The sequence below is a fragment of the Ictalurus punctatus genome, chromosome 4, assembly GCF_001660625.3.
Source record: "Ictalurus punctatus breed USDA103 chromosome 4, Coco_2.0, whole genome shotgun sequence".
NCBI classification, from domain to species: domain Eukaryota; kingdom Metazoa; phylum Chordata; class Actinopteri; order Siluriformes; family Ictaluridae; genus Ictalurus; species Ictalurus punctatus.
This window is the reverse complement of record NC_071284.1, coordinates 20,013,314-20,041,046: the sequence shown is the minus strand read 5'-3', so window position 1 is coordinate 20,041,046 and position 27,733 is coordinate 20,013,314. Positions and strand designations below refer to the sequence as shown.

The window sequence follows — 27,733 nt, the reverse complement described above, 5'->3', positions numbered from 1 at the left end:
GCCAATTTAAGTTTAATTTACTAGTGGGTCCCTAATGAGACCTACCATTAATATTTTACAACAATAGCACACTGTTAATCATATGAAATGCCTGCTGAATACTGATTAGCTATTGGCAAACAGTTTTTAAGTAACCTGTTCATCATCAAAAATCCAGTTACAGATTAGCATAAATATGCAGTATACCACAGTTAAGCTTATGTTTTTTGAGAAACAGTTATCTATGGCAGCCATATTGCTTACAAATGTCAATGTTTTTGATTAACATTAGCTGTGTTTCCATTAACCTGCTTAATTCGCAATTTGAAATTGCGAACAAAAAAAAACAGGTAATGGAAATGCGTGAATTTAAAAAAAAATGGAATATCGCAAAAACATTTATACACTTGCATGAGGTGGTTTTTCAGGCAATTCGACAAAGCAATATTTAGAAAAAATGAAATGGAAACATTTCTCGCATTTAGATCACATGACACATGACTTTCCTGCTAACATAATTACGATACCCATCACTTGGGGCATGAACAAGGATGTGTGAGCCATCGATTGCACCATACACTTGAGGTATTTTGTGTGCCTCATAATTGCGCTGTGCAATCTGCAGTGCCTTGTGCACATCAGGCAAAGTGATATACTGTCTCATCAATTTTGAGCATATAGCCAGTTTATAAAGAGCAATGGTAATGCGCTTCTCGGTTGGAACTGGTTACCTTGGGCATGATATGTATGAGTCACCAAACTGGACAAAAGTGAAGCGAATGGGGAGAAAGAACGACAGGCGAAAGTCACTTAGCCTCTCTTGTGCAGACACTTGGTCTCTCTCACACACTTTCGGACACACTCATCCTCTCTCTCGCACTTTCGCCTGTCTTTCAATCTCTCTCCCCATTTGCTTCACTTCTGTCCAGTTTGGCGCCGCATATACCATGGCTATTGCAGTGGATGCAATTGAAATCACAGTGCCAACACTTATCAGATCTTGGAGATTTGTCGCTTTGTAATGACTATCGCGAGAGGAGAAAACTAAGATTTAAATTGCATAACATTTAATGGAAACGCAGACCATTTGCTTTTATGTTTTGTCGACATTCTTAAAATATAGCTTCTATTTTGGACAAAACTGCAATGGAAACCTGACTATTGACACTCTGCTGAGTAATTAGACACCAATTCTGTGAAGATAGAAAAAAAAATCCTAGGACTAGTTCACAAAAGTATGTTTTGCATATTGTGCAAATTAACTCAAAATTCAAGTGATGGCGCTAAATGGCTATTGAGAGTATTCTGTTTGGGGAAAGACCCAGGTAAACAGTGGAAAAAATCTATTGACCAATATGACTTATGGTTTGGTCTGTACAATTTGTTTTAGGGGAGAAAAAGAATATGAAATAATCTAGGCTTCCAGCACGTTCAGTGAATGGACCCCTAAAAAATAGCTGCAAGCGGCAGTCTGCAGGGTCAACACAACCTTGCCTGTTCTTGCCAAGTTACAGAGAAATATAAAAAAACCAAATATGAATGTTTTTTTCATGCAAGTAGCTCTGTCTTAACCCTGTGAAATTCCTGCTGAAACAGGAATGGTAGCCCTGTTCTTTATGCAACCCAGTCATCATCAGAAATCCAATTACAAATTAGCACAATTTCATTTGGGTTGGATCTCCGAGGAACAGCTATTTATTCTTAATATAGGCACAGCTGTTGATTACTTTAGTAATTGATTATTATTATTATTATTATTATTATTATTATTATTATTATTATTATTATTATCATCATCGTCAATTAATCAAGTAATCAGATAAGAGAAAATCTGTTTTAAGCAATCCAACAATAGACAAATTATTTTATTTTACATTTTTATTTCATAAACAGTATATTTCAAAACAAATTTTATTATTTATATTTGATTTTTTTGTGAGGCAATAAATTTAAGGCAAAAAAGGTAAACAGGAAGTGTCGTATCTTCTGAATGCAATGAGTGATTTAGATGAAACTTGTGTTGTGTGTTTGGTAGTGGGGGCTGATCACATGGATGTCACTTCTCCACAAAAAGTTATCCAACACCTATCACCCATGTGAAAAACTAATTGCCCCTTAAACGTAAAATCTGGTTATGCCACCTTTAGCAGCAATAACTGCAACCAAACACTTCCGATATCTGGAGATCAGTCTTTCACTTAGTTCTAGGATAAGGACTTACTCCTATGCTTTGGATAATTTCTTGTTGCATAATCCAGTTGTGCTTGAGTTTAAATTTACGGACTGAAGACTGGACATTCTCCTTTAGGATTTTCTGGTAGATAGTAGAATTCATGTGTACCTCAGTTATTGCAAGTTGTCCAGGCCCTGAAGCAGCAAAGCATCCCCACACCATCACATTTCCACAACCATGCTTGACCGTAGGTATTGATGTTTTTTTTTTTGGTTGAATTCTGTGTTTGGTTTACACCAGATGTAAGGGTCCTGTCATCCAAACAGTTCCACTTTCTACTTTTTTAGTCCACAGAACATACTTCCAAAAGGTTTGAGGACCATCAAAGTGTGTTTTGGCAAAATTCAGACAAGCCTTAATGTTCTTCTGGGTTACATTTTCACACAGGCCCAGTTAGTTTTGTATAACTTTCATACACAAAATATACACACAAAAACAGAAGAAATCAGGATAAATACTGTGAAAATACTTTTTCGAAGCACCGTACAATGAGAATCCATGTAACCAATCATGACTTAAAAACTCTGTTCTGCTAGAATCTATTGGCATGTTGCGACCATATTGTTTACAAATCTCAAAATGTTTTTAATAATTACTGCAGATCAGACACTATTTTGACACCAATTTGACAAAAATCTGTCACAAATCCTAGGAGTAATTTTCAGAAGTATTTTCCAAATTTGCTCTAATTTGACATGGGCGCGGCTAAATACTTCTTGAGGCTTTTGTGTTTGGCACTTACAGTTGTGTTTTGTACTTACAGATCACAAAACATGGAACAAAACAAAACACTGCACTATAGCATCACCATCAGTCCATCTCACAGTAGCAGGAGGGAGTACTACAAACTAACCAATATTACTATGAACCATATTGTACGTAATGTAGTGGTTCAACATACTATATATACTGCAGTGATTATATAAAGTTGCTATAAAAATAAAACCTATAAAGAAATAGTTAAGAATATATTTCTTCCAATGACTTTTGCAGTAATTTATTGTACAGGAAAATATGGGGACTATACATTACCCAGTTTCTTGACTCATTTCTTGCCTGGTCAGTTTACACTTTTATTCTGTTTTAGTTCCAAACAATTAAGCAAAAGTACTGCTAATTGCCAGATTATGATTTTAGAATTAGGCTCAAGAATCAAGGTACAACTCTCACACTTGATTCAAAGTCAGTTGGGCTCACCTGGTATTTTGAGGAGTCCGTCCAATCCCTCTGTCTTGTCATCTCTAGCAAGTGGATGGAAGAATGTGTAGATAAGATCGCACTATGGAAGAATATATATATACACACACACACAATACTCAGTCCTACTTTGTTAATCAAAACGAGGCAGAGTTAAAAGTACATATATTAAAGCTTTACATGCAGATGCTCATGTAATATCTAGGCAGTATTTTTTTTGTTACTGCTGCAGTGTCAGTAAAAGTCTCAAAAATTGTTCCTGATGCCACAAGGATTATATTATATATATATATATATATATATATATATATATATATATATATATATATATATATATATATATATATATATACACACACATACACACAATAAATAAATAAGTAAATAAATAAAAATAAAAACCAATAATAATCACTAAGTGATGCCTCCTTTACTGACCTGGGCTACCTCTGCTGAACTCCTCATGAGGCTATGTACATACATAGTCAACTCCACCTTTCTCTTAGATGCCACATCCTTGATGTGTTTGCGTCCCAGTACGAGCTTGTTGGGGAACCTACAAACAGAAAATGTTCTTAAATAGATAATTAAGTAATATAATTGACATTGAAATTGATGCAGTTGTTCAATGCTAGTAGTGGACATTAAGGAGCAACACACCCTGGAATCTTCCATAGAGGAAATATTATGGTGAGCTTGTTGTGCAGCTCTTGGAACTCATCAAAGGTACGGAAGACAAATTGAGGTTCACTCTGCCACTCCCTTAATATGCGTACTACATATGTCTATGACAAAAGAAGTGGTATAAAAGAATCATTAGACAAAAAATCATTTGTAAGCCACCCCAGAGTCATTATGTTACCCTATCTGATTTGAATTTTCTGCCTGGTCTTTTAACTTGCTAGCTGTCATTAGCTGGTTAGGTTGCTATTGTTGGTTCTGTGTGCCATGTGTGGAGAGAACTACACTGACTCAGTAATACTCATTCTTGCATTTTATGCCAAATAAGGCTCTGCACTGCAACTTTTTACATATAAGGACTCTGAGATTGACACCATAAAACTCAAATAAAATCATAATTTAGACATTTAAAATTTAAATAAAATAAGTCTCACATAGTGCTTATCAGGGTTGTATCGTTTCTGGAAAGAGAAGATGGAAGCATCTCTGATACAACCATCCTGTTTTAGTGTGTATGTGCGTGGAGAGAAGGACAGGATGGGCTCATCATTAGATGGCAGGCCAGAGAAACGTAGCTGGGCTAGGTTGTGAATAAAAAAATTAAACTTTGTGGCTACACTGCCGAGACTGGATTCAATCAACCTGAGTAAGAGATAAGGCGAGAAGGTTAATGTATTATAATCAAAGTTAAAACATAAATAATATTTACCACAAATAAGCTATACCTCGTAAAGAAAATGGTGGCTTCTGTATCTGTACTCTGAGGCTGCAGAGCATCATACACATATTTCAGGTCCTGGGCTCCAGCCAGCTCAGGTAAGCCTGATTGCGTCATCTGTCAAATTCATATAAAATTAAATGGCTAAAATATTTAACACAATAATAAAAAAAAAAATACAAATACAATTTGTAAGACTCATAACGATCATAGATACAGTGGGGGAAATGGACGCATCAACATTTTTTCAGTAAATATATTTCCAATGAGGCTATTCACATGAAAATTTCAACAGACATCGGTATTAACTCAAGATATCCAGAAATATAAAGAATTCACAACATTAAAATCCATAAATGAAGTTATGTCAATACTTAGTAGAGAAGAGAGTGGCTGCAGAATTCAGGTGTGATTTTAGTCCATTCTTCTAAACATATTGTCTTTAAATCTTGTTAAATTGGATTCAAGTCAGGTGACTGACTGGGCCATTCTAACTCCTTGATTTTTTTTTTTCTCTGAAACCAATTGAGAGTTTCCTTTGCTGTATGCTCTGGATCGTTGTTCTGCTGGAAGGTCCACCCATGTCTCATCTTCATCATCCGGGTGGATGGCAGCAGATTCTTCTCATGAATCTCCCGGTAAAGGGTTCCATTCATCGTTCCTTCAATTATATGAAGTCTGCCAGTACCATGCAAAGAAAAACAGCCCCACACCATGATGCTTCCACCTCCAAACTGCACTGCTGGTATAGTGTTTTAAGGGTGATGTGGAGCATCATTTCTTCACCAAACATGGTGTGTAGTATAACAGACAAAAAGTTACATTTTGCTCTCGTCTGACCAGACTACACTCTCCCAGTATTTCATAGGCTTGTCCAAATGAGTTGTAGCAAACTTTATATGAGCTGCGACATGCCTTTTCTTTAGTAATGAGTTTTGCTGGCCGAGTGTGAGCAATGGGAGTCCATTGCCTATTGTTTTCTCTGTAATGATGGTACCTGCTGCCTCCAAGTGTTTCTGAAGATCTTTCTGAGTGGTCCTTGGATCTAGGGCTACTCTTCTGTCTATCTGCTGACTCCATGGTCAGAAATCTTGCGATGAGCTCCTGTGCGTGGCCGGTTGATGACTGAGTGATGTTGCTTCCACTTGCGGATAATGGCCCCAATGGTGCTTACTGGAGGATTCCAGTTTTGAAGTTTTGAAATACATCTGTATCCGATTCCATCAATATGTTTTGCAACAATAAGGTTCCGAAGGTCTTGGGAGAGCTCTTTGCTTTCACCGATCATGAGATGTTTCTTGTGACACCTTGGTAACGAAAAGCCTTTTTATAGCCCATCAATTTACTAACCCAGCTGATATTAATTTGCACAGATAGGTGGTATAATTACTTACAAATTTCAGCTGGTTTCTTGCCTTAGCTTGCCTTGGAGAACTGCTTTTTCTTAATGTGTTCAATACTTTTTTCCTATGTTATTCCACTTTATTATTACACATAACTTTATTTATGGACTTTAATATTGTGAATTCTTTATATTTCCAGATATCTTGAGTCAATACTGATGTCTGGTGAAAATTCCATGTGAATAACCTCATTGTAAATATATTTACTGAAAAAAATGTTGACGCGTCCAATACTTATTTCCCCCACTGTAATACAGACTATAGAACATGGAACAGAAATACACAAAAATTGATCTGTGCCAACATTGCCAATATTTTAATGAATTTCCCCCCTTTTTGTTTCTATCTGCAGTGTTTTAGAGCATTACCAGTGATAGCAAGTTAAGGAAGAGGCTGGAGTGTTTGCGGATCAGATTGTACGCCTGAGAGCATAGGTCAACAAAGAGCTGGAAGCGGCTTGTGGGTCTCTCACCCCCATTGATGACATAGGCCATATCAGAGGTCAGGACAAATGGTGCTCGGTCCCTGAGGGTGAGAAGTCAGAGCAAAGTACTGAACTAATGAGCTCAGCTTAATCAATTTGATCTCCAAATAACAAGGATAAAATGCTTTGAAATAGTGCTTCTTTAACCTTCTGAAACTCCCGATCATCTGTGCATGGCCAAGAAATTTGCCGAAGTCAATGTGAAACATGTGCCCCGTGGTGCGAAGCATTATATTGTCATTGTGGCGGTCACAGATGCCAAGCAGATAGGTAGCCACACAGCAGCCCGCACAAGAATAGATGAAGTTTTCTGAGGCCTGCAGAAAGGAAGGTTGTGCGTGACAATAAAATAAAAAGATAAAAAATGTAAGATAATTAAAAATAATTTTCTTTGCTATGTGAGAGCAAGCATTTAACGTTCATGTTTATGTGCCTATATCAAAGATGCAGTGGAAGCTGGTGGTAATAATAGATCCTGAGGTCTCATTATTATTATTATTATTATTATTATTAATAATAACAATAATAATAATAATAATAATAATAATAATAATAATAATAATAATAATAATACCACCAGCTCTAGATAAGTGTAAAAATAAAACCATTAATTTTTCTCCCCTAATTCATGAAATGCTAGGGGGCTTAGCCCTGCTATCCCACTGATATATTGAAAATATTTATAAACCAACACTACACTAGTCTGGTCTCTGATTACGAGTCTGTAATACTCCATAATATGGCCTGTTGATTAAGAGCAAAATCTTTTAGGATGCAGAATAATGAATGCATACACAATTGCTAGGTGTTCCTAAGTTGTGGTACATATGTCTGCAGTTTGCCTGTGGTATTCCTGACTTCAAACTTTTACAAAGCCCCCATCAGAATTTATAGGCATAGTGGTACAGCGCTACTGTTGCCTCCTCACAGCTTCAGCATCCCCACTTTGATACTGAGCTTGGGTTACTGTCTGTGCTGAGTTTCACATGTTCACCCAGGGTCCGTCTTTCTTTCCGCTGGGTTCTCCGATTTCACTCCACCACCAAAAAACATGCCGTGAGGCTACTCTAAATTTTCCCTAGATGTGAATGTGTGTGTGAATATGAGTGTGCATGGTGCCCTGTGATGAACTGGCATCCCATTTGGTTAAGCTCAGAATCTAATGTGATCCTGACTAGGATAAAGTGATCAACATTTAAGCAAATAACAAAAGATCCTTATGATTGACAAAATCATAAACATCACACTAGGGAAACCACTGCCCAGTAGTTTAAATTCATAAGCCTTATAATAATTCCCTTATAATATCTCTTTATAAAATCGAAATTGTTTTAAACTGCTCTACACAAAAGAGTTTGTAGGTAGGTGGTAAATGTGGCAAATGAGTTAACACTCTGACAATTTGGTGTTAATTTACCTTCTCGTACTCATCCTCAGCAGGGTTGTACTTCCTTAGCCACTCAGCCAGAGGCTTGTCCTTAAAGGAGCCTGTGACACCATACTCCACCTGAATCTTCCTTAGCGTCTCTGAGGATGGGACCAATTCCACCATGCCTGAAAAATCAAACACAAACCTGTCACATAGTAACTGAAAATTCTTTATGATTTTAAAATACTTTAAAGGTGTGTGACACAGAGGGCAATAATCAGAATTGAATTGATCACATACACCGATCAGCCATAACATTAAAACCACTGACAAGTGAAGTGAATAACACTGACTATCTTTATTGATTGCATGTCACAGAAGAGCGACTGTAGCACAAAATGCTGAAAATGTTAACGATGGCTATGACAGAAAGGTGTGAGAACACAGTGCATCGCAGCTTGCTGTGTATTGGGCTGCGTAGTTGCAGTGAGTGCCCACACTGATGCCTGTCCACCACTGAAAGCACCTACAATGGGCAAGTGAGCATCAGAACTACACCATGGAGCAATGGAAGAAGGTGGCCTGGACTGAAGAATCACATTTTCTTTTATATCATGTGGACGGCCGGGTGCATGTGCATTGTTTACCTGGGGAAGAGATGGCACCATGATGCACTATGGGAAGAAGACAAGCTGGCAGAGGCAGTGTGATGCTCTGGGAAACCTTGGGTCCTGGCATTCATGTGGATGTTACTTTGACATATACCACCTATCTAAACATTGTTGCAGACCAAGTACACCCCTTCATGGCAACAGTACTCCATAATGGCAATGGCCTACTTCAGCAGGATAATGCCCCTCGTCACACTGCAAAAATTGTTCAGGAATGGTTTTAGGAACATGACAAAAAGTTCAAGGTGCTGACTTGGCCTCCAAATTCCCCAGATCTCAGTCCAATCAAGCAACGTCTCGGTGCCAGATACCACAGCACACCTTCAGAGGTCTTGTGGAGTCCATGCCTCAATGTGTCAGAGCTTATTTGGCAGCACAAGGGGGATCTAGACTATATTATGCAGGTGGTTTTAATGTTATGGCCGATAAGTGTATAGTGAGGAGTTAATACCATATTTGTGCACATAGACATCAAGCATAACTACAGACTACAGTACAGCCTGGTTTACACCTCTACTATTAGATTAGTATATTTCACTCTTTTCCTTCTTCTCATTTATTTATTATCATATTCGTTTAAATATGATTTAATTGAAAAAAATTGTGTCTTGATTTTCTACATCTTGCAATTAACAGAGACAAACATAAAGAGCAATATAAAATAAAATATTAAAAAACAAATTTACATATTTGAATGTTGTCAAAGTTTTTTTTGTACGTTAAAAAGTGAAAGCAAACTTGTCAAATAACTACTAAACCTATTCACTCCTAAACCCAACAGTTGCTGGTTCTTTATATACCTTTGTCTTTTCCGGTTGAGATGCATTTGAAGTTGACAATGCGCAGGTCCAGCCCTTCCTGTAGCCAGATCCGATCCATGATCCGAATCATCTGTAGTGCCAGCATATCTTGCCTCAAGTCCTCTCCTACCTATAATAAATTTATAATTTTTCATTTAACAAAACTGCCTGAAATAGTATTAAATATTTGTATAAAAACACAAACAAGTCTGGATTGATGACTTAGTACAGTTAAGATGCACTGCCTAATTGTGACATGTGGTTTTGTTTAAAATTTATATGTTTTGAAAAGAGTGTTTTTTATTTTATTAGACTAAATTACTTTAATTAAAGGTTATATTTCCAACATATGGGTGTGAGATTAAAAGCTATTTAACCACAAGGACAGCTTTTTGTGATCTTTAGCAAGGGTGCTTCAGTTTTAACTTGACTGTATTTTGGTAACTAACATAATACGTGCATATGGTAATTATACTTTTTCTACTTCATAGTACGTAGAATGTGTAATAAACAAAAGATAAAGGCATATTGATATGGTAGAAAGCATTTATCCATGCATGTCTATTGTTTCCCACCTTAAACATGACATTAATTTCTTCTCCCAGCTGATCTGCATTGACCAGTGCAAGCTTTAGTGGCACAGCATTGGAGCTGAAAAAGGAGCAGACCTAGAAGCAAACAAACAAAAAAAAAATCAAAAGACTTATACTACATTAATCAGAGTTGCAACAGCTTTTACACTGCAACTAGGACAAAAAACGTAAATACAGTATCTCACAAAAGTGAGTACACTCCTCACATTTTTGTAAATATTTGATTATATCTTTTCATGTGACAACACTGAAGAAATGACACTTTGCCACAATGTAAAGTAGTGAGTGTACAGCTTGTATAACAGTGTAAAACTGCTGTCCCCTCAAAATAACTCCACACACAGCCATTAATGTCTAAACCGCTGGCAACAAAAGTGAGTACACCCCTAAGTGAAAATGTCCAAATTGGGCCCATAGTGTCAATATTTTGTGTGGCCACCATTATTTCCAGCACTGCCTTAACCCTCTTGGGCATGGAGTTCACCAGAGCTTCACAGGTTGCCACTGGAGTCCTCTTCCACTCCTCCATGACGACATCACAGAGCTGGTGGATGTTAGAGACCTTGTGCTCCTCCACCTTCTGTTTGAGGATGCCCCACAGATGCTCAATAGGGTTTAGTACATCACCTTCACCCTCAGCTTCTTTAGCAAGGCAGTGGTCGTCTTGGAAGTGTGTTTGGGGTCGTTATCATGTTGGAATACTGCCGTGCGGCCCAGTCTGCGAAGGGAGGGGTTCATGCTCTGTTTCAATATGTCACAGTACATGTTGGCATTCATGGATCTCTCAATTAACTGTAGCTCCCCAGTGCTGGCAGCACTCATGCAGCCCCAGACCATGACACTCCCACCACCATGCTTGACTGTAGGCAAGACACACTTGTCTTTGTACTCCTCACCTGGTTGGCGCCACACACGCTTGACACCATCTGAACCAAATAAGTATATTTTGGTCTCATCAGACCACAGGACATGGTTCCAGTAATACATGTCCTTAGTCTGCTTGTCTTCAGCAAACTGTTTGCGGGCTTTCTTGTGCATCATCTTTAGAAGAGGCTTCCTTCTGGAACGACAGCCATGCAGACCAATTTGATGCAGTGTGCGGTGTATGGTCTGAGCACTGACAGGCTGACCCCCCACCCCTTCAACCTCTTCAGCAATGCTGGCAGCACTCATAAGTTTATTTCCCAAAGACGACATCCTCTGGATATGACACTGAGCACATGCACTCAACTTCTTTGGTCGACCATGGTGAGGCCTGTTCTAAGTGGAACCTGTCCTGCTAAACCACTGTATGGTCTTGGCCACTGTGCTGCAGCTCAGTGTCAGGGTCTTGGCAATCTTCTTATAGCCTAGGCCATCTTTATGTAGAGAAAAATCTTTTTGTTTCAGATCCTCAGAGTTTTCTTCCAGTGACCGGTACGAGGGAGTGTGAGAGCTATGACACCAAATTTAACACACCTGCTCCCCATTCACACCTGACACCTTGTAACACTAACAAGTCACATGACACCGGGGAGGGAAAATGGCTAATTGAGCCCAATTTTGACATTTTCACTTAGGGGTGTACTCACTTTTGTTGCCAGCGGTTTAGACATTAATGGCTGTGTGTTGAGTTATTTTGAGGGGACATCAAATTTACACTGTTACACAAGCTGTACACTCAGTACTTTACATTGTAGCAAAGTGTCATTTCTTCAGTGTTGTCACATGAAAAGATATCAAATATTTACAAAAATGTGAGGGGTGTACTCACTTTTGTGAGATACTGTAGATAACCCCTTTGTCCTGACACCTAAATTTCCCCATGATTCATAGCAGAAGCGTATTTCCAATCAAAGCTTTGTTTACATTGTTGTATGGTAGTGGGTTTTTTAACAGAAAATATCACAAAATATTGAAATGTTTGAGGTGGACACTGCATAAATACTAGAAAATACAGAATATCCCACTGAGATAATTGATTGGGCTATGCAAATTATATCTACAAACAAAATTAAGTTCTCTATAAACTGGAATATTTCGGTCAACTTCTGAATTCATTCTGCTGCTACCATCATGAGTTACATCATCAATAAAGATTAGTGAGCCTGTTTCTTGGCTGACCTGTCTGATCTCTGATTGTTAGTACACCAGTGGTTTCTTTCTTTTTCAGAACATTTCAAACTGTTGTACTGGCAATTCCCTGTGCAAAACCTGTGCAATGGTTCTGACTGATTCTCCCTTTTATCAGCTTCAAAATGGCTTGCTTTTCTCCCACATACAGCTCCCTGGTCTTCATGTTAGTTTATCCTTTTTAACAACAAAAGCAGTCTTCACAAAAACAAACAAACAAACAAAAAACCTAGAGTTCAAACCAAAAGTAGACATTCAGAGCTATTCTTTTTTCAAACAATCATTTTAACACCTGGGCAACAAGAAACAATTGTCAATCATACAACCCTGTTTCCAGAAAAGTTGGGATGCTGTGTAAAATGTAAATAAAAACAAAATGCAATGACTGGCAAATAATTTAAGCTTTATATTTAATTTAAAATAGTACAACATATCAAATGTTGAAACTGAGAAATTTTATTGTTTTTTGTTTTGTTTTTTTGTTTTTCCTGAGAAATATATGATCATTTTGAATTTGATGCCAGCAACACAGTTCAGAAATGTTCGGACAGGGGAAACAAAAGACTTTTTTCCTCCTGCAACTGCCTCCTTGTAAATTAAGCTGGAATGTGAGGAATGTTATTTTGGCACTGTTTATCTAGCTAAGAGTAAAAAAAGACCACAGCTTTTTGTTTGGTTCTGTGGATCCCCCAGTCTCAGTGGACACCTGTAGCTCAGTGCACAGTGCACTCCTCCCACAGTGGGTGAGTTATTTTCTATTGCTATGGTGAGCACTTACCTTTATATTAAGTTCCTTGGCCACTAGACTGGGACTAAGTGGAAGTCTGCAGTTTTCCCTCTGGAAAAATAACTGCACTTCTTCTAGGCCCTCCTGGAGCACCACCTTCAGAAGTAAATAAAAGATTTGTTGTGCTTGGGAACAGTTATGCTTAGTACCATACTAGGTAATCAAATGAATAATGGTAATCAATGAGTTATTTTGATATTTTTACAATCAACACAAGAAAACACTTATTAAACTGGCAAATGCAATATAAGCTAAGGATGTGCTGAATTAAGCATGTAAAATGAATAAACAAAACTGTAGTATTCAGACCTCTCAAAATGATCTTAAGCGCAATAAGCCTGGACAGATGCACATACAGGGCAAAGGTCACAGGAAAAAAAAAAAAAGTCCACTTTTGCCAGTATTAAGCAGTATTAAGGTCATCAAAAATTGCTAGGAAGGTAGTTATAAGAATGAGATGATGAGTCATGGGAGTTTCAGAGGTTAATCTGTGCAGTAATCTTAAGGGGACCTGTACATTTTCCTCTGACAGTGAAAGAGGTCCCAGCTGCAAAAATTTGAAAACCCCTGCCTTATACTGTCAGGTGGTTTTGCAAGCCATGTAACAACATTGTGAATCCCTGATTGTGGGGGAAACAGTTGGCCAGTTGGATGGTCAGCTATACTGTACTCTAATCACATTATTTACACCTACAGTATGTTACCTATGTGCTTGATGTGAGCTCCTTTTTTCCCTTACCTGTCGACTTGAGCTGCTGGATTGGCGCACTTTTTCTGCCAGAGTTCCCAGCAATTGCACAAGGCTTGTCTGCTTCTCAAATTCAACTCTTAGTCCAGCACCACACATGCAAAGCAGTGCTCCAAGCACATGGCTATAGCGCTGGCCAAACACAGGCTCCTGTATTGCATCCCTCAGCAGCCTGGAGCCAATTAGAATCAGTCATACATTTTCTCTCAAAAAAACTAAAACAAATTTATTATACGTCTTGAATGAAAAAGCTGGTCTAATTCAGTATTAACCAGTAAAGTTGGTGTGCAACGTTGACATTTCCTTGGGCTCGAGACAACAGGAACATAACCAAAGAGTTCTTTAGATGTCTTTCAAACTTTAGAGCCTTGAGGGTAGGAAGGTGAAAAAATGTTTATCAGCACCACTAAACAGACAATGGATTATAGATGTTATGTTGCAGATGAGAAAAATGCAGAAATGGGATAAAGCTATGGTAACATTTTGCATGCTGTTAATGGGAACCTGAACAAGCTGAGGCAAGTAGTCAGTTAGCTCATCATCACTGCAGATCTCAATCCAGCTCACAGCCATGGCCCGAACTTCTGTATCGGCAAATCTAAAATACAAGAAAACTATATCTTAGTTGTTGTGATCTTACAATACAATGACTAACAAAACAACTTGAATGTTTATTTGTACAGATTTGTGTTAATACACTGTTTAAAGTTCAGTCTGAGGTTTAACAACATGGTGACAGTGAGAGAAAAACTAGATAATAGTAATGAATACACAAAAAAAGCAGAATTCCTGGATCATACCCCATACAATGTGAAAACATTAAACAGAAAAGCTGGGCTTGCTAAACAGATGGATCTAATGAACATACTTGATTGACAGCTCTCTGCCATAGACTCTCAAGCTTCTATATCACTTATTTAAAATAATGTTGGACAGTGAGCAAAAATAATACAACCATTTTATCCACCATTTTATTCTTGTGCCGCATAAACAAATTTTTAGCAGCAAATTATTTGTGCATAGATTTTTTTGGCAATAGTTATACTAATTTGTGATTATCTCAAGTCTCCTATACACAATAATCATATATCTAACAATGCATTTGATACTTTTGGGGTTCTTTTAGCGTCTCGCTCGTCATGGTTTCTTCCTTATTAAATCTCAGGAAGTTTTTCTGCCACTGCTGCAATTGGCTTGCTCATTAGGGATTTCAAAACCAGCGTATGGGGTTTGGAATGGACTTACAGTGGATATAAAAAGTCTATACACCCCTATTAAATTTTTTTTTCTTCCAATTTCAGTGACATTATCAAGAACAGGACATCCCTCCAAAATTGACAAAGCACAAGATGAAGACTTATCAGGGAGGCTGCCAGGAGACCTATGGCAACATTAAAGGAGCTGCATGAATATCTGGCAAGTGCTGCTCACTCTCTGCATGTGACATAATCTCTCATATTCTTCACATTTCTGTACTATGGGGTAGGGTGGCTAGACCTTTCTCACCAAAAAAAAAAACAAAAACAAAAACAAAAAAAAAAAAAAAAAAAAAAACCAAACAAAAAAAAATATCCAAGCCTGCCTAAATTTTGGCATTACGTACATACAATCACTCAAACCATGTGGCAAAATGTGTTAGAGCTTTTTTGGGACATTTCTAAAAGATGTTCAGCACAAAACATCCACCCAAAGAACACCATACCCACACTGAGGCATGATGGTGGCAGCACTATGCTATGGGGCTGCTTCTCTTCAGCTGGTACTGGGGCTTTAGTCAAGATACAGGGAATCATTGATAGCTCCAAATACCGGTCTATTTTAGCAAAAAAATCTAAACCTGGCAGGCCTCTGTTAGACAGGTAAAGATTAAGAAGAAATTTATCTTCCAGTATGATAGCAACACAATGCACAAGTCCAGGTCAACAAAGGAATGGCTTCAGATGATGAAGATAAACATTTTTGGAATGGCCCAGTGAAATCCCAGATCTAAATTCTAACAATTGTTTTGTTTTTTTTTTAATTATGAGGGCAAGGAAGAGTTGAATAAAAGTGACAAATCATGAGGTGCTAAGTTAGAGTCTTACCCCAAAAGACTGAGTGTATTAAAAGAAAGTTATTTTTTTAAAACCTAAAACTTCTCCATTTGTTTACTGCTACATCACACTATATGTCGGAAAAGATCCGATATGATTTATCTTTTATTTATTTTCATGTCAGAAGAATCTGCTATTTTAGCAGGGGTGTGTAGGCTTATTGTATGTTGGTGATAGATTTATTCACCAGTAGGCAGTTTGTCACAATACTGGCCACCCTGTTTGCATCACCAGTGTAGACTGCTAGGTGCCCTCTGTATTCACTGTATATTCTAGATTTTTATTATTTATATATATATATGCATATGACAATATGTGCAAGATTTTTAACAAAAGGACTTTCAACAAAAATTAACATAGTTTTATAGAAATCTACTTGAAAATAATATAATTTCTTTATGTGATAACAGTTACATAATTTTACCCAAGATTAGCAAATATTACATGATGCTAGGATCAACATTACCCAAATTATAAAACATGGATTTAATGCTCCTGTGGGTTGTGAGCTACTAGGGTTGTAACCAAATACTAATACATTATTCGGACTGAACAAATGCTGCATCCTAAATTAATATGAATACCGATATGGACAGGTGTATTAGGTGTTGTTTTGTTTTTTTTTTTAAGAGAGAATGCCATAAACTTTCCCAATAGGTGTGGTTGTCTCAGGATGAAATTAAAAAAAAAAAAAAATTGCATGAGGTCGAGGTTGTTTGTTGTTGACCTTTAAAGAACAGGTCACACAAGCCTGTACAAAAAGTCAAACTAGCAAAACTAACCCAAAATGTTGAAGAAAAAGATAAATAATTCTTCTTTTCTCATTTCACTTGGGACATGGCAACCCTGCTCATGGGACATTCGTGATACTCTTAGTAATACTAGATGATGCATTATTCGGTTTTATTCCAGCATAAACAATGCCTTTAGGGCCTTTCACACCGAGTGCAATTAAGCCACACGAATGTACGACACAATCAGTACATTTACATGGACAACAATTATCCGATATTAACCCAATTAAGACAATACTCTGATTAAGAAACTAAAATGTAAACAGCGATTATTAATTACCTTAATCCGATTAAAGTCATACTCGAAGTAAACACAAATCGAATTAAGACATGGAGTATTCATATTTTAGTCGCATTATTGACGTACATTATAGACATGTACACACCTTAAATCACATTATTAACGTCGTGTAGGAGTTTTCGCCACATTTTGTGACAGGACATATACACACACAGCAGTGCTCAACCGTTTGACGGCAAACAAGAGAGCACGGCTGCATCTGAAACCGTGTACTTACTTACTATAGAGTAGGGGAAATACATGTATCTCGGCTACTATATAGTAGACAAGTATGTGGTTTCGGACGCAGCCCATGGCTTCAAGCAGTCATCTATTTGCATGTATAGCATGACAAATAATTAACTGCACTTGAATCTTTTGTAAAATGAAAAATAAAAACACCCAAAACTGTATACGGTACCATAACAAAGACGAATTGTATGTAGATATGTGAAATTCTGGAGGGAACGTCGGACGGCTTGGCGTGGGGACGTAATGACATGTGCCGTTAATCGATCTATGTTCTATAACATGCAAAACAGGAACATGAAATGAATATTCAGAAAGCGACTCATGTAAACACCTTAATCACAATATTGTCTTATTCAGAATAAGGTCAATAATTACATTATTGCTGTCCATGTAAACAAAGTCAATGACACTCTTCAATCGAAACAAGAGATCCATATGAAACAGCAAGATTTCTATTTTTTTTGACCAATGAAATGGGCCGTCCAATTAGATTTGAGCTTTAGATCATGTGCCCGGAGCTGCTGCTCTTGCACAAAAGCTGTTTTGTAAACCAGTGTAAACACCAAAGAAAAATATTCCGGAAGAGAGAAGAGAATGGATATTGAGCTCGTTACCACTGGTTTCTGAGAACAGAGAACCTTTTGATAAAAGTCACAGCAAAATACATTTTCAAATCCATTTTCTTTTTTTTCTGTGCTTCTTAACAGTTTGTATGCCTTGTTGTGTTACGCGCCAACATTTAAGTGATTCTTCTTCTCAGTGGTCAAAAACGATAGCCCAATCAGCAGAATAGTGGGTTTCGCCACCCATCATGCAGGCGTGAATTAGCTGTAGGCGATCGATCGTTTCGCATTCAATGTGAAAGCACCGTTCATCGACGATTCGCTTCACATTATCATCTCGCACTCAATGTGTATAGGCTAGATTTTATTATGGAAATAAAACTATGTATAGGCTAGATTTTTTTTTATAGAAATGAAACTATATTTCTACCATATTTCTGTACAAAAAAATAAAAATATGCTTTTAAAGAGCCCCTGCCCCACACAGCCCAACCTCTCTGCACAGGGCAGAATATCGCTTTGGTGCTGTCCAAAAAACAATTAATTCATTACTTTTAAATGTATTATAAGCTGGTTTATTGTGTTTTTCGTCTTTCTTAAATTATAATTCTAATTACTTTGAAAAGAAACTCTTTTTCAGAATATCATACTGGCATTATAATAAACTGCTGCTTAAAGGACACCATTTTGACTCACAGCAACAGTCAAGAGTGTGTCCCAGACTTAGTAGACATAGTATAGTCTTATGGCAGGTCAAGTGAACTGTTCAATATTCAAAAACTTAAGTAAATTTCAAATAATTTTATTATACAGCTGTTGTCAACTGTAACCTAAATAACAGTTTCTTGATTTGGTAAAGGCAATACTCTTTTGAAGTAGGCTTACTCGGTCATGTTCATGCTAGAAGACAGAAAGCTATATTGTTATAATTTGGGGGTTTGTAGATTCATTATTTATTTATATATATATATATATATATATATATATATATATATATATATATATATATATATATATATATATATATATATATATTTTTTTTTTTTTTTACACAAAGCAGCCAAATCTTTTCAGTATTTGGTAGTGTTTCCAGGGCACAGTGCTAGGGTTAACCAAGAAACAAAAAAGCAAAACAAAACAAACAAACAAACAAACAAACAAAAAAAAAAATTGTCTGGTACTGACCATACCGTTCTAATCTGAAAAATGTATAGGAATATTCGAAGCACTAAACAGATACAAATACAGATAATGGCATTTTGTAACATCCCTATGAGATACATACTTTGAATCTAGCAATTCTAGGGCACACACAGGAGAGAGTGGGGGCCAGTGGTGTAGGAGTTTGTGGATCTCTGCAATGCTAATCCAATCCCAGCTGGGTGCACTGGCTAAAATCTTGGGAAGACTGTGCTCATGTCTTTGGCAATAGTACCGCTGGTCCCAAAGCAGCTGCATGTCTCCCTGTGTCAGTCTGCAAGAGAATAATAATAATAATAATAATAATAATAATAATAATAATAATAATAATAATAGCTACATGCAGCAATAGCAGATTCCACCTCAAGACTGCAGACCATTTCAAAATTGACATGGTAGAGAAATTAATCCCACAGATACAATATTTCAATGCATTTGGACCAATGAGATTTTAAGTTCATTTTTGTAGTTTTCCACAAATGATCCTTGTAGAGAAAAATCCATCATGTGGACATTATGGGTTCTTCAGACCTTTTTGTACCCCATGAGCAACAAGGCATGCATACCAAATTTCAGACATTTTGGACTGGTGGGGTCGAAATGCCGCTTTGAACGTGTCAACTATGAGGTGTGGCCTGTAGTGTCCACTATACTCTGTTTATGACCATGCTTTCTGAGAAGTGTAAGTCTAGTCTCTAGTTTTAGTGTGCCATAGTAGAACAAAATTGACCAAGCTTCATGGTTCTGGACTTACTGTTTCTGTTAGCAGTAGCATTAGCCGTGGCCAAATTAGCCACAGAATGTCTGCCTAATAGACAGTTAGCCCATCCTTGCCAGAAAGCCATGGTGTGTGCGTGGCTTGAAGCTTGTATATGTGTGTAAAGGGCTTGTGCCTGTGAGAACTTCACAGCATTAGCCGAGCATGCATATTTCAGATGTTCAAAATAAATCTATTTTTCATCTTACATTCACCCATTTCTCAGATTTGTCACTTAACATTGTCAAGATTCATCATATGAACTGGTAATTGAATCGGAGAGTCCGTTTTATTAATAGCGGATGTGAAACTCATTATTTTAGCATTATAAATTATTATTCCTTTTAATGTCACTCTTTTTGGAGAGATGAGGTTGCCATTGCACATGGTAACATACTGTAGGTCAATGTTCCATTGATTTATGGACACAAGAAATATGTGCAACAGTTGTCAATTCACCAATATGTAATTAGTTTGGCCAATTTTTATTTGATTCCTTATTGCTTATCACCCTATAGAAAGACATGTATCCCACACATATGTACCACAGTTCAAGTCAATCAGACCTGGTTCATGAGGAGAAGATTTTCAATGAAGGGGAAAATCTATGACGGCGGACATGATGGGTCCCAATGGCTTTTTTGTTCCCCATGAGAAATAAGGCATGTATACCAATTTTCAGACATTTTGGACTTATGGGGTAGGAGGGAAAATCACGTAGATTTGGGCGTTGCCTGTAGCGCCAACTATGGGCTCACGTAGGCCATTTGTGGTGTGGCATTTACTTGTGGCCTGTAGTATCAAATGTGCCAAATTTCAAAACTTTTTACCATTCAGAATTTTAAGTTATTGAGGAGAGCACACCTGCGTGGACCTAGAAATTTGAAGGATCTGGAGAAATTCTGTATGGAGGAATGGTCTTAGATCTCTTGCCATGTATTCTCCAACCTCATCAGGCATTAGGCATTATAGGAGAAGACTCAGAGCTGTTATCTTAGCAAAGGGAGGTAGCACATAGTACTGAATAAAAGGGTGCCAATGATTGTTGCACACCTATATTTAATGTTTTTTTCTATGTTTTTTTTTGATAAACCTGTGTTTTGTTTGCGATTGTTTGATATCCATGAGAGCAGAGTATTTTTCTGAATTTTTTTAAACAAAAGATCAAAAGGTTAAACAATTAAGACAATTTTTCACAGCCTTCTTTGCTCATATTTACCAAGGGTGCCAATATTAGTGGAGGGCACTGTATAAGCTAATCTCCTGTCATAGTATGTTATGTTTACATTCACAACATTTTTATTATATTGTTATTCTTTTACACTACCTGTTATATGACTCTTCCACATTAGAACTGTGTACTGGTCGGCACGACACTGTTACTTACTGTGCATACTGTCCTGTTTTAGTAGTTACTGTACTCTCGTGTATGCACGTAATAATGCAATACTCCTCAGTGAGCCAATCATTTTGTTCAATGACTGCAATAATTTGGTGACTTGGGTAATTTATGGCCTCTTTTGCTTCTTTAGACTCATTTGACATCACTGTGTATTGGGAATTCCGACAGGAAATTCCATGCGACGTGCATGTGGGATCCATTCACAAATGGGATTTCCTGATTTTCCGGAGCAAGGGGAACACTTGGACATGTCATTCATATCTGTCACTGATGGTGTTGGAGTTAGGGGGTCCACATTTTCCCATTATTTTCACTGGGGCCGGAACAATGCCATTTTCCGGACATTTCCCGCAAATATTTCTAAACGTGATGTGTACGTGCCGGGTCAGCTCCATAAGACATACGAGAGGATATGAGATATGAGTATGTCAGCCAAACGACCTCTGAGCTGTGACACCCATCATTTGTTCCTCATTCATTCTCTATGGGGCAAAAACGTATGAAGTTTTGTCCATAGTTTGAACATCTTAATCGGGATCACTTATAAAAGTCATAATTTTTTTTTTCAGTAAATATAATTCGAATGAGGTTATTCACATGAAATTTTCACCAGACTTTGGTATTAACTCAAGAAATCCATACAAATAAAGAAATCCAAACATTAAAGTCCATAAATAAAGTTATGTGTAAGAAAATGGAATGACACAGGAAAAATGTATTGAACACACTAACTGAAATTTTTTTTAGTACTTAGTGGAGAAGCCTTTGATTGTAATGACAGCTTTAAGATGCTTCCTGTATGAAGAAATTAATCGGCCGCAGTATTCAAGTGCGATTTTGTCCCATTATTCTTATCATAGTCTTGAAATCTTGTTCAACTGGATTCATGTCAGGTGATTGACTGGGCCATTCTAACGCCTTGTTGTTTTTTCCACTGAAACCAATTGAGTTTCCTTTGCTGTATGCTGTGGATCGTTGTCCTGCTGGAAGGACCACTCATGTCGCAATCATCCTGATGAATGGCAGCAGATTCATGCAGCAGATTCAAACAGTGAAGTTTGTAGGTGGAAGCATCATGGTGTGAGGCTGTTTTTCATCGCATGGTATTGGCAGACTTCATATAATTGAAAAACAGCCTCACACCATGATGCTTCCACCTACAAACTTCACTGTTGGTATAGTGTTTTTAGCGTGTTGTACAATGACATTTCTTCTCCAAACATGGTGTAGTATGACAGCCAAAAAAATAAAATTTTGCTTTCGTCTGACCAGACTACACTCTCCCAGTATTTCATAGGCTTGTCCAAATGAGTTGTAGCAAACATTAATCGAGTTTTGACACAAGCCTTTTCTTTAGTAATGGAGTCTTGCGGGGTGAGCATGCATAGAGGCCATGGCGGTGGAGTGCATTACCTATTGTTTTCTCTGTGACGATGGCACCTGCAGCCTCCAAGTGTTTCAGGAGCTCTTACCGAGTGGTCCTCGGCTCTTGAGCTACTCTTCTAACTATTCGTCTGACTCCCTGGTCAGAAATCTTGTGAGGAGCTACTGTGCGTGGTCGTTTGATGACGGTGTGATGTTTCCACTTGCGGATAATGGCCCTAATGGTGCTTACTGGAGGATTCAGAAGTTTTGAAATACCTCTGTATCTGATTCCATCAATATGTTTTGCAGCTATAAGGTTGTGAAGGTCTTGGGAGAGCTCTTTGCTTTTACCCATCATGAAATGTTTGTGTGACACCTTGGTAACGAAAAGCCTTTTTATAGCCAATTTACTAACGCAGCTGATACTAATTTGCACAGATAAGAGGTATAATTACTTAATTATTTCAGCTGGTTCCTTGCCTTACCGAACTGCTTTTTCATAGCGTGTTGAATACTTTTTTCCTGTCATTCCACTTTATTACACATAACTTTATTTATGGACTTTAATGTTGTGAATTATATATATTTGCAGATTTCTTGAGTTAATACTAATGTCTGGTGTTCAAATTTCATGTGAATATCCTCTTATAATATATACAGTGTGTGTGTGTATATATATATATATATATATATATATATATATATATATATATATATATAAATATAAATAAAACAAATGTAAAAATACAATGGATATTTGTGTACAGAGAATATTTTACCATATAAATGTAAACTCGTTTGCAACAGGGATGATGCGTTTCATTTTAGTGTTTTTATAGAGATTTCACTCCGCTCAGGAGAGCTTAGGAACAACCAGCGGCTAAACACGAAACACTAATACTTAAACACTTAGAGTACGTTTACATGACAACGGTGTACCTAAAATGGAAAAATTTTTCCTTTGTGTTTTTGAAAAGTTTCACCTACAAACGACAATGTTTTCAAAACAATTCCCGTTCACACGGATCCGCGAAAACGACTAAAAATGCTGTATTATGCATGCCAGGGCAGTAGTTGGCGATGTCACTTTGTAAAGAAACCCTATGTGCCTGTGCAAATAAGCATTCACATCAATGTGTCCACCATACTGATCCGGGCAAGACTGCCCTATAAACAAATACAAATAAACGGGCGAGCTGTGTTTTTTCTGGATAAAAAGCACAATGACGTTTACTTTTCTTAAATGATTTCAATGGTTTATGATCTATGTGGAGTACGAAAAAAGTTCTGTCTCCAGTTACTTAGAATCTTGATAGTAAGACTTGGAAAATTATTCACTGTCATAAGGAATTGTGAAAACTCACTTGTCAAGCATAGATTTGGTTTATTTTTCTTGGTTAATAAATGCTGAGATGTCCCTAATGTAATATAATGTAATGTAGATTAAATGTGCATAAAGGTTTTTTCTTTGTGGAAATAGATTTTTCTGTCTTCAACCCTGTCTTTTAGCTTTTCTTGTGCTCCAGGTCAAAATTGTGCAAACAAAGCTCATTCATTTTTAAATACTGAAAAAAATCGAACTAGTGCAAATAGTGAGAAACTGGCAGTCAGTCTGCTTTCTATATTTTATTAGCAATAAAAAGATAGATATACTCCAAAACAGACAATTACAAAGATAATTATAAGATTTTGAATACCCTTCGTTGGCGTAGATGTGGGTTAATATTTTGGTGGTTGTAACAAATGCGTCTCTGCTGGTTATAGTAGTGATGCAGTGAATCTACTCTTTGCTGGAGAAGTGTCAATAAACTCAAAATCTTGAGCAACACAAACAGTCCTGTAGTTTTGAATGTCTCGCACGTTGTTTTGAAGTATGCGCGCGCATGCCTATAGACTGAACACGTAATACACGTGCGCATGGCATCATCATTTTCACAGATTCTCGTTTTTGTGTTTACACAGACGATAATGATATCGTTTTCAAAAACTTGTACTTTGAATCCCGCTTTCAAAAGTTTGCGTTTTCAGGCACCAAAACACTTGTCGTGTAAACGAACAGCCAAAATGCATAAAATGTTTTCCATTTTTAGTTTAAAATGTTGTGTAAAAGGCCCCTAAAACACTCACACTTTCAACACTACTGTAATCTACTGATGGAAAAAATACAGAAAATAACTATTTTATTATACCAATGGACATTAAATGATCAGGCATTTTTTTACAGCTGTGTTATAGTGTATATTAGCTCTGTGTGTGTGTGTGTGTGTTGGGGGGGTTTTGGTTGCCAGATCCTCAGACCCAAAGCAGCCCAAAGAAAGTCACAAACCACTCAACACTACTGCATAAATATAAACTCGCTATTGGGATGATGTGCCTTCAATGACCGGATCATTCTATTCTCTCTCGCTCACACACACGTGCACACAGCTAATATATACAAGGACAGTCTTACACGTTTTTATTTATTTCCAGGATCAGCTCATTTTATTCTCTCACCCTTAGTCCATTATTTTCTGTATCTTTTCCCTCAGAAGATTATAGTAGTGTTGAAGTGTTGGTGTTTCAGTGTGAGTGTTTTAGTGCTTAAGTGTTTAAGTAAGAGTGTTTAGCCGCCAGTTGTTGCTAAGCTCTCTGTTCTTACCTTTTGACCACAAAGCTGATATTGTAACAGTGCTGAGTGAAATCTCTACAAAAACACTATTGGGTACTTTTTGCTTTAATAAGGGGGTATTTTATATACATTGTAGATGTATGCTATAAGAATACCGGGGGTCAGTTAGGAAAAATAGAGCATGAACAGTCCAAACAGCCTGAAGGACTATGCTGAGTTTGGTAAAAGCTCAAAGCTTGAAAGCTCAAGGTGTTATAACAGTCACAAATTTTTGATGCAGGTCAATTGGAATTTTGACCATTTTGAACTTCCATAACAGGAAAACTGCAATTATGATCAGTTAGAAAGATACAGTAACCCGAGTCAAAACAGGCTGAATGTCTTAACAAGTTTGATGGATGTAGCTTGAAAGCTGTTGGAGGAGTAGCATATAGAAATAAATTGTGTCAGAAGTAGTAGTAGTAGAAAAATAAGAAAATTAAATAGGAAAACAGTATGTTGGCTTTGTCAAGCCAATTTTTCAGAAGAAAATGTGAGTGGTGCTTGCCCATGCAAAATTCAACACCGACAAAGCTGCACGTTAGGAGGAGGTACATGTGTATACATGTATGTTGAAGCATAACTAAATTGACATATCTGTAGCTGTAAAGATCGTATTTAACTCAAGTTTTTAATATAATAGGCTTTATGACAGTCCGAATACCCATGACGCAATTCTCCTCAATCGTTTTGATGTGTCACCTCTATATTGAAGTAGTTTTGTGATTCCACTTATTTTGGGCATTAACGTGCACGTCACATTACCATAATACCCATAATGCAACGGTATTTATAGGTTTTTCTCATCAGTCTGGGTTTTTCCCACCCCCGACTTTGTACAAGTTTAGACAGGACTTAAGATAATGCAAGCCAAATTTGGTCAACATTGGACAAAATTGTTAGCAACAATGGCACTTAGATGGATGCATTTGTGGCATGTTATTGTAATTTTTGACCATTACATGGCTCAGTCACAAAATTTGTTGTATAGCCACAGGGCATGGTCCTGAAGTCGCCTACCAAGATTTGTGTCGAGGTTGCTGCTAAGTACCATCTCATGTCCTGTTTGGTGCCTTCACGGTCAGATTTGTTGGCATATTATGGGCAAATTGGTTGGAGTATCAACATTGTTTTGATAGCTTTTATGCCAAATTTGGGGTTGACGTGACATAATTTGTCAGAGGAGTAATGAAAAATGTCAAAAGTGTTTTTGACCAAATCCAAGATGGTCGACAGGAGGTACACTTGAATTTCAGATGTTGTGTGCATTCACTTCAGTATACTCCAGGAAATTACAGGGAAATTACTCTATATTTAGCAACATTTAGCAAATTCCTGAAATGATTAATGAAAAAAAATGAAAGCTGTTACAGTTCTTGACCACAAAGAGGTGCAGTCATGAAACCTCTTGGGTTCATTCAGGGCATGGTCCTGAAAATACTTATCAAATTTTGTGATGATTTGTAGATGCATTGCTGAGATACACCCTCTTATCCTGTTTTTTGCATTTGCCAGTGCAGTACAGGAGAACGGTTTTGAATATCAAAATTCAAGATGACGTGAGCCAAATTTGCTGAAGATTGGACAAACATTGGGGCAGGAGTAGCGAAAATGACACTTACATGTAAGCATTTTTAGTACGTCAAGTCTTGACCAGTAGGTGACGCTAGCAGAAAATTTGCAGAATAGCCTCAGCTCATGGTTCTGAAAATGTCTACCAAGTTTTGTGTCAGTTCTTGCTGATACAGCCTCAGCCTGTTCAGCGGCTTTGCTGTCAGAGTCGTTAGGCCATTACAGGCAAACCGCTTCATAGACAAACTTTTGTGAGGCTTACTGTTAGATAAAAATTGTAGGAAGAGTAGCGGGACAATGGTTTTTGACAAAATACAAGATGAAAGAAGATCTAATTAGGCAGAAATTGTCGTCATGGGGTGTGGTGATCTCGTCTCGACCGAGAGATGCCTTGCTTTAAAATTTTGGACACATGGTTCAAAAGTTCTGTCCATAGAAGTAGTTATATATTAGGCCTGAATTTTACATTAACATTGGCAACACTTTGCCCAAATTTGGTCAGAATGTTCCTTCCAAATCCTCCCCAATCACAAAGTGTGCCAAATTTCTGTTTACCAGATGGTTCTATGGGCTGCCAGAGACACCCTAGGCAGAAAAAGAAGAAAAAAGAAGAAGAAGAGGAATAACAATAGGGTGCCTATGCACCTTTGATGCTTGGCCCCCAAATAAGCTTATAAACCAGAACAGAATGCTGGCTTTGTCAAGCCAACAACAACAAAATAATAATAACAGAAACAATAGGGCCCTTCACCCCCTTGGTGCTTGGGCCCTAATTCTACAGCATTATATTTATGCCCAGAATACCCATACCCCAAGTAACTATGTATATACCTGGAAGAAGATGCCAGTGTACAGAGCTTTTCAATCCTCTTCCGGATGTCTGGTTCAGGCATTTCTAGAGACTGAAGGTCAGGTAAAGTCGCCTCCAGAGGACTTACGTATAGCACGTCCACTTGTGGATTGGGTAAATCTATCTGTAGGAGATGCATATATAAAGTATTTGTCCCCATCCTGAATTCTTCTGTTTTTG

At 37.4% G+C, this 27,733-nt stretch overlaps 1 protein-coding gene across 1 annotated transcript in view; it reads right to left on the bottom strand.

The window, feature by feature from the left end:
- The window catches only part of pik3c2a (phosphatidylinositol-4-phosphate 3-kinase, catalytic subunit type 2 alpha), a 124,212-nt gene that overhangs the window by 16,369 nt on the left and 80,110 nt on the right, over nt 1-27,733 (bottom strand). The window contains exons 15-30 of the mRNA XM_017465910.3: nt 27,535-27,677; nt 19,043-19,231; nt 14,280-14,373; nt 14,048-14,142; nt 13,767-13,947; nt 13,019-13,123; nt 10,111-10,203; nt 9,536-9,665; nt 8,113-8,249; nt 6,843-7,012; nt 6,580-6,736; nt 4,816-4,925; nt 4,525-4,732; nt 4,070-4,194; nt 3,848-3,965; nt 3,410-3,491 (exon numbers count right to left, since the gene is read on the bottom strand). Of these exons, the coding sequence (XP_017321399.3) occupies nt 3,410-3,491; nt 3,848-3,965; nt 4,070-4,194; nt 4,525-4,732; nt 4,816-4,925; nt 6,580-6,736; nt 6,843-7,012; nt 8,113-8,249; nt 9,536-9,665; nt 10,111-10,203; nt 13,019-13,123; nt 13,767-13,947; nt 14,048-14,142; nt 14,280-14,373; nt 19,043-19,231; nt 27,535-27,677 (2,137 nt within the window). The remainder of the gene's footprint in view (nt 1-3,409; nt 3,492-3,847; nt 3,966-4,069; nt 4,195-4,524; nt 4,733-4,815; nt 4,926-6,579; nt 6,737-6,842; nt 7,013-8,112; nt 8,250-9,535; nt 9,666-10,110; nt 10,204-13,018; nt 13,124-13,766; nt 13,948-14,047; nt 14,143-14,279; nt 14,374-19,042; nt 19,232-27,534; nt 27,678-27,733) is intronic.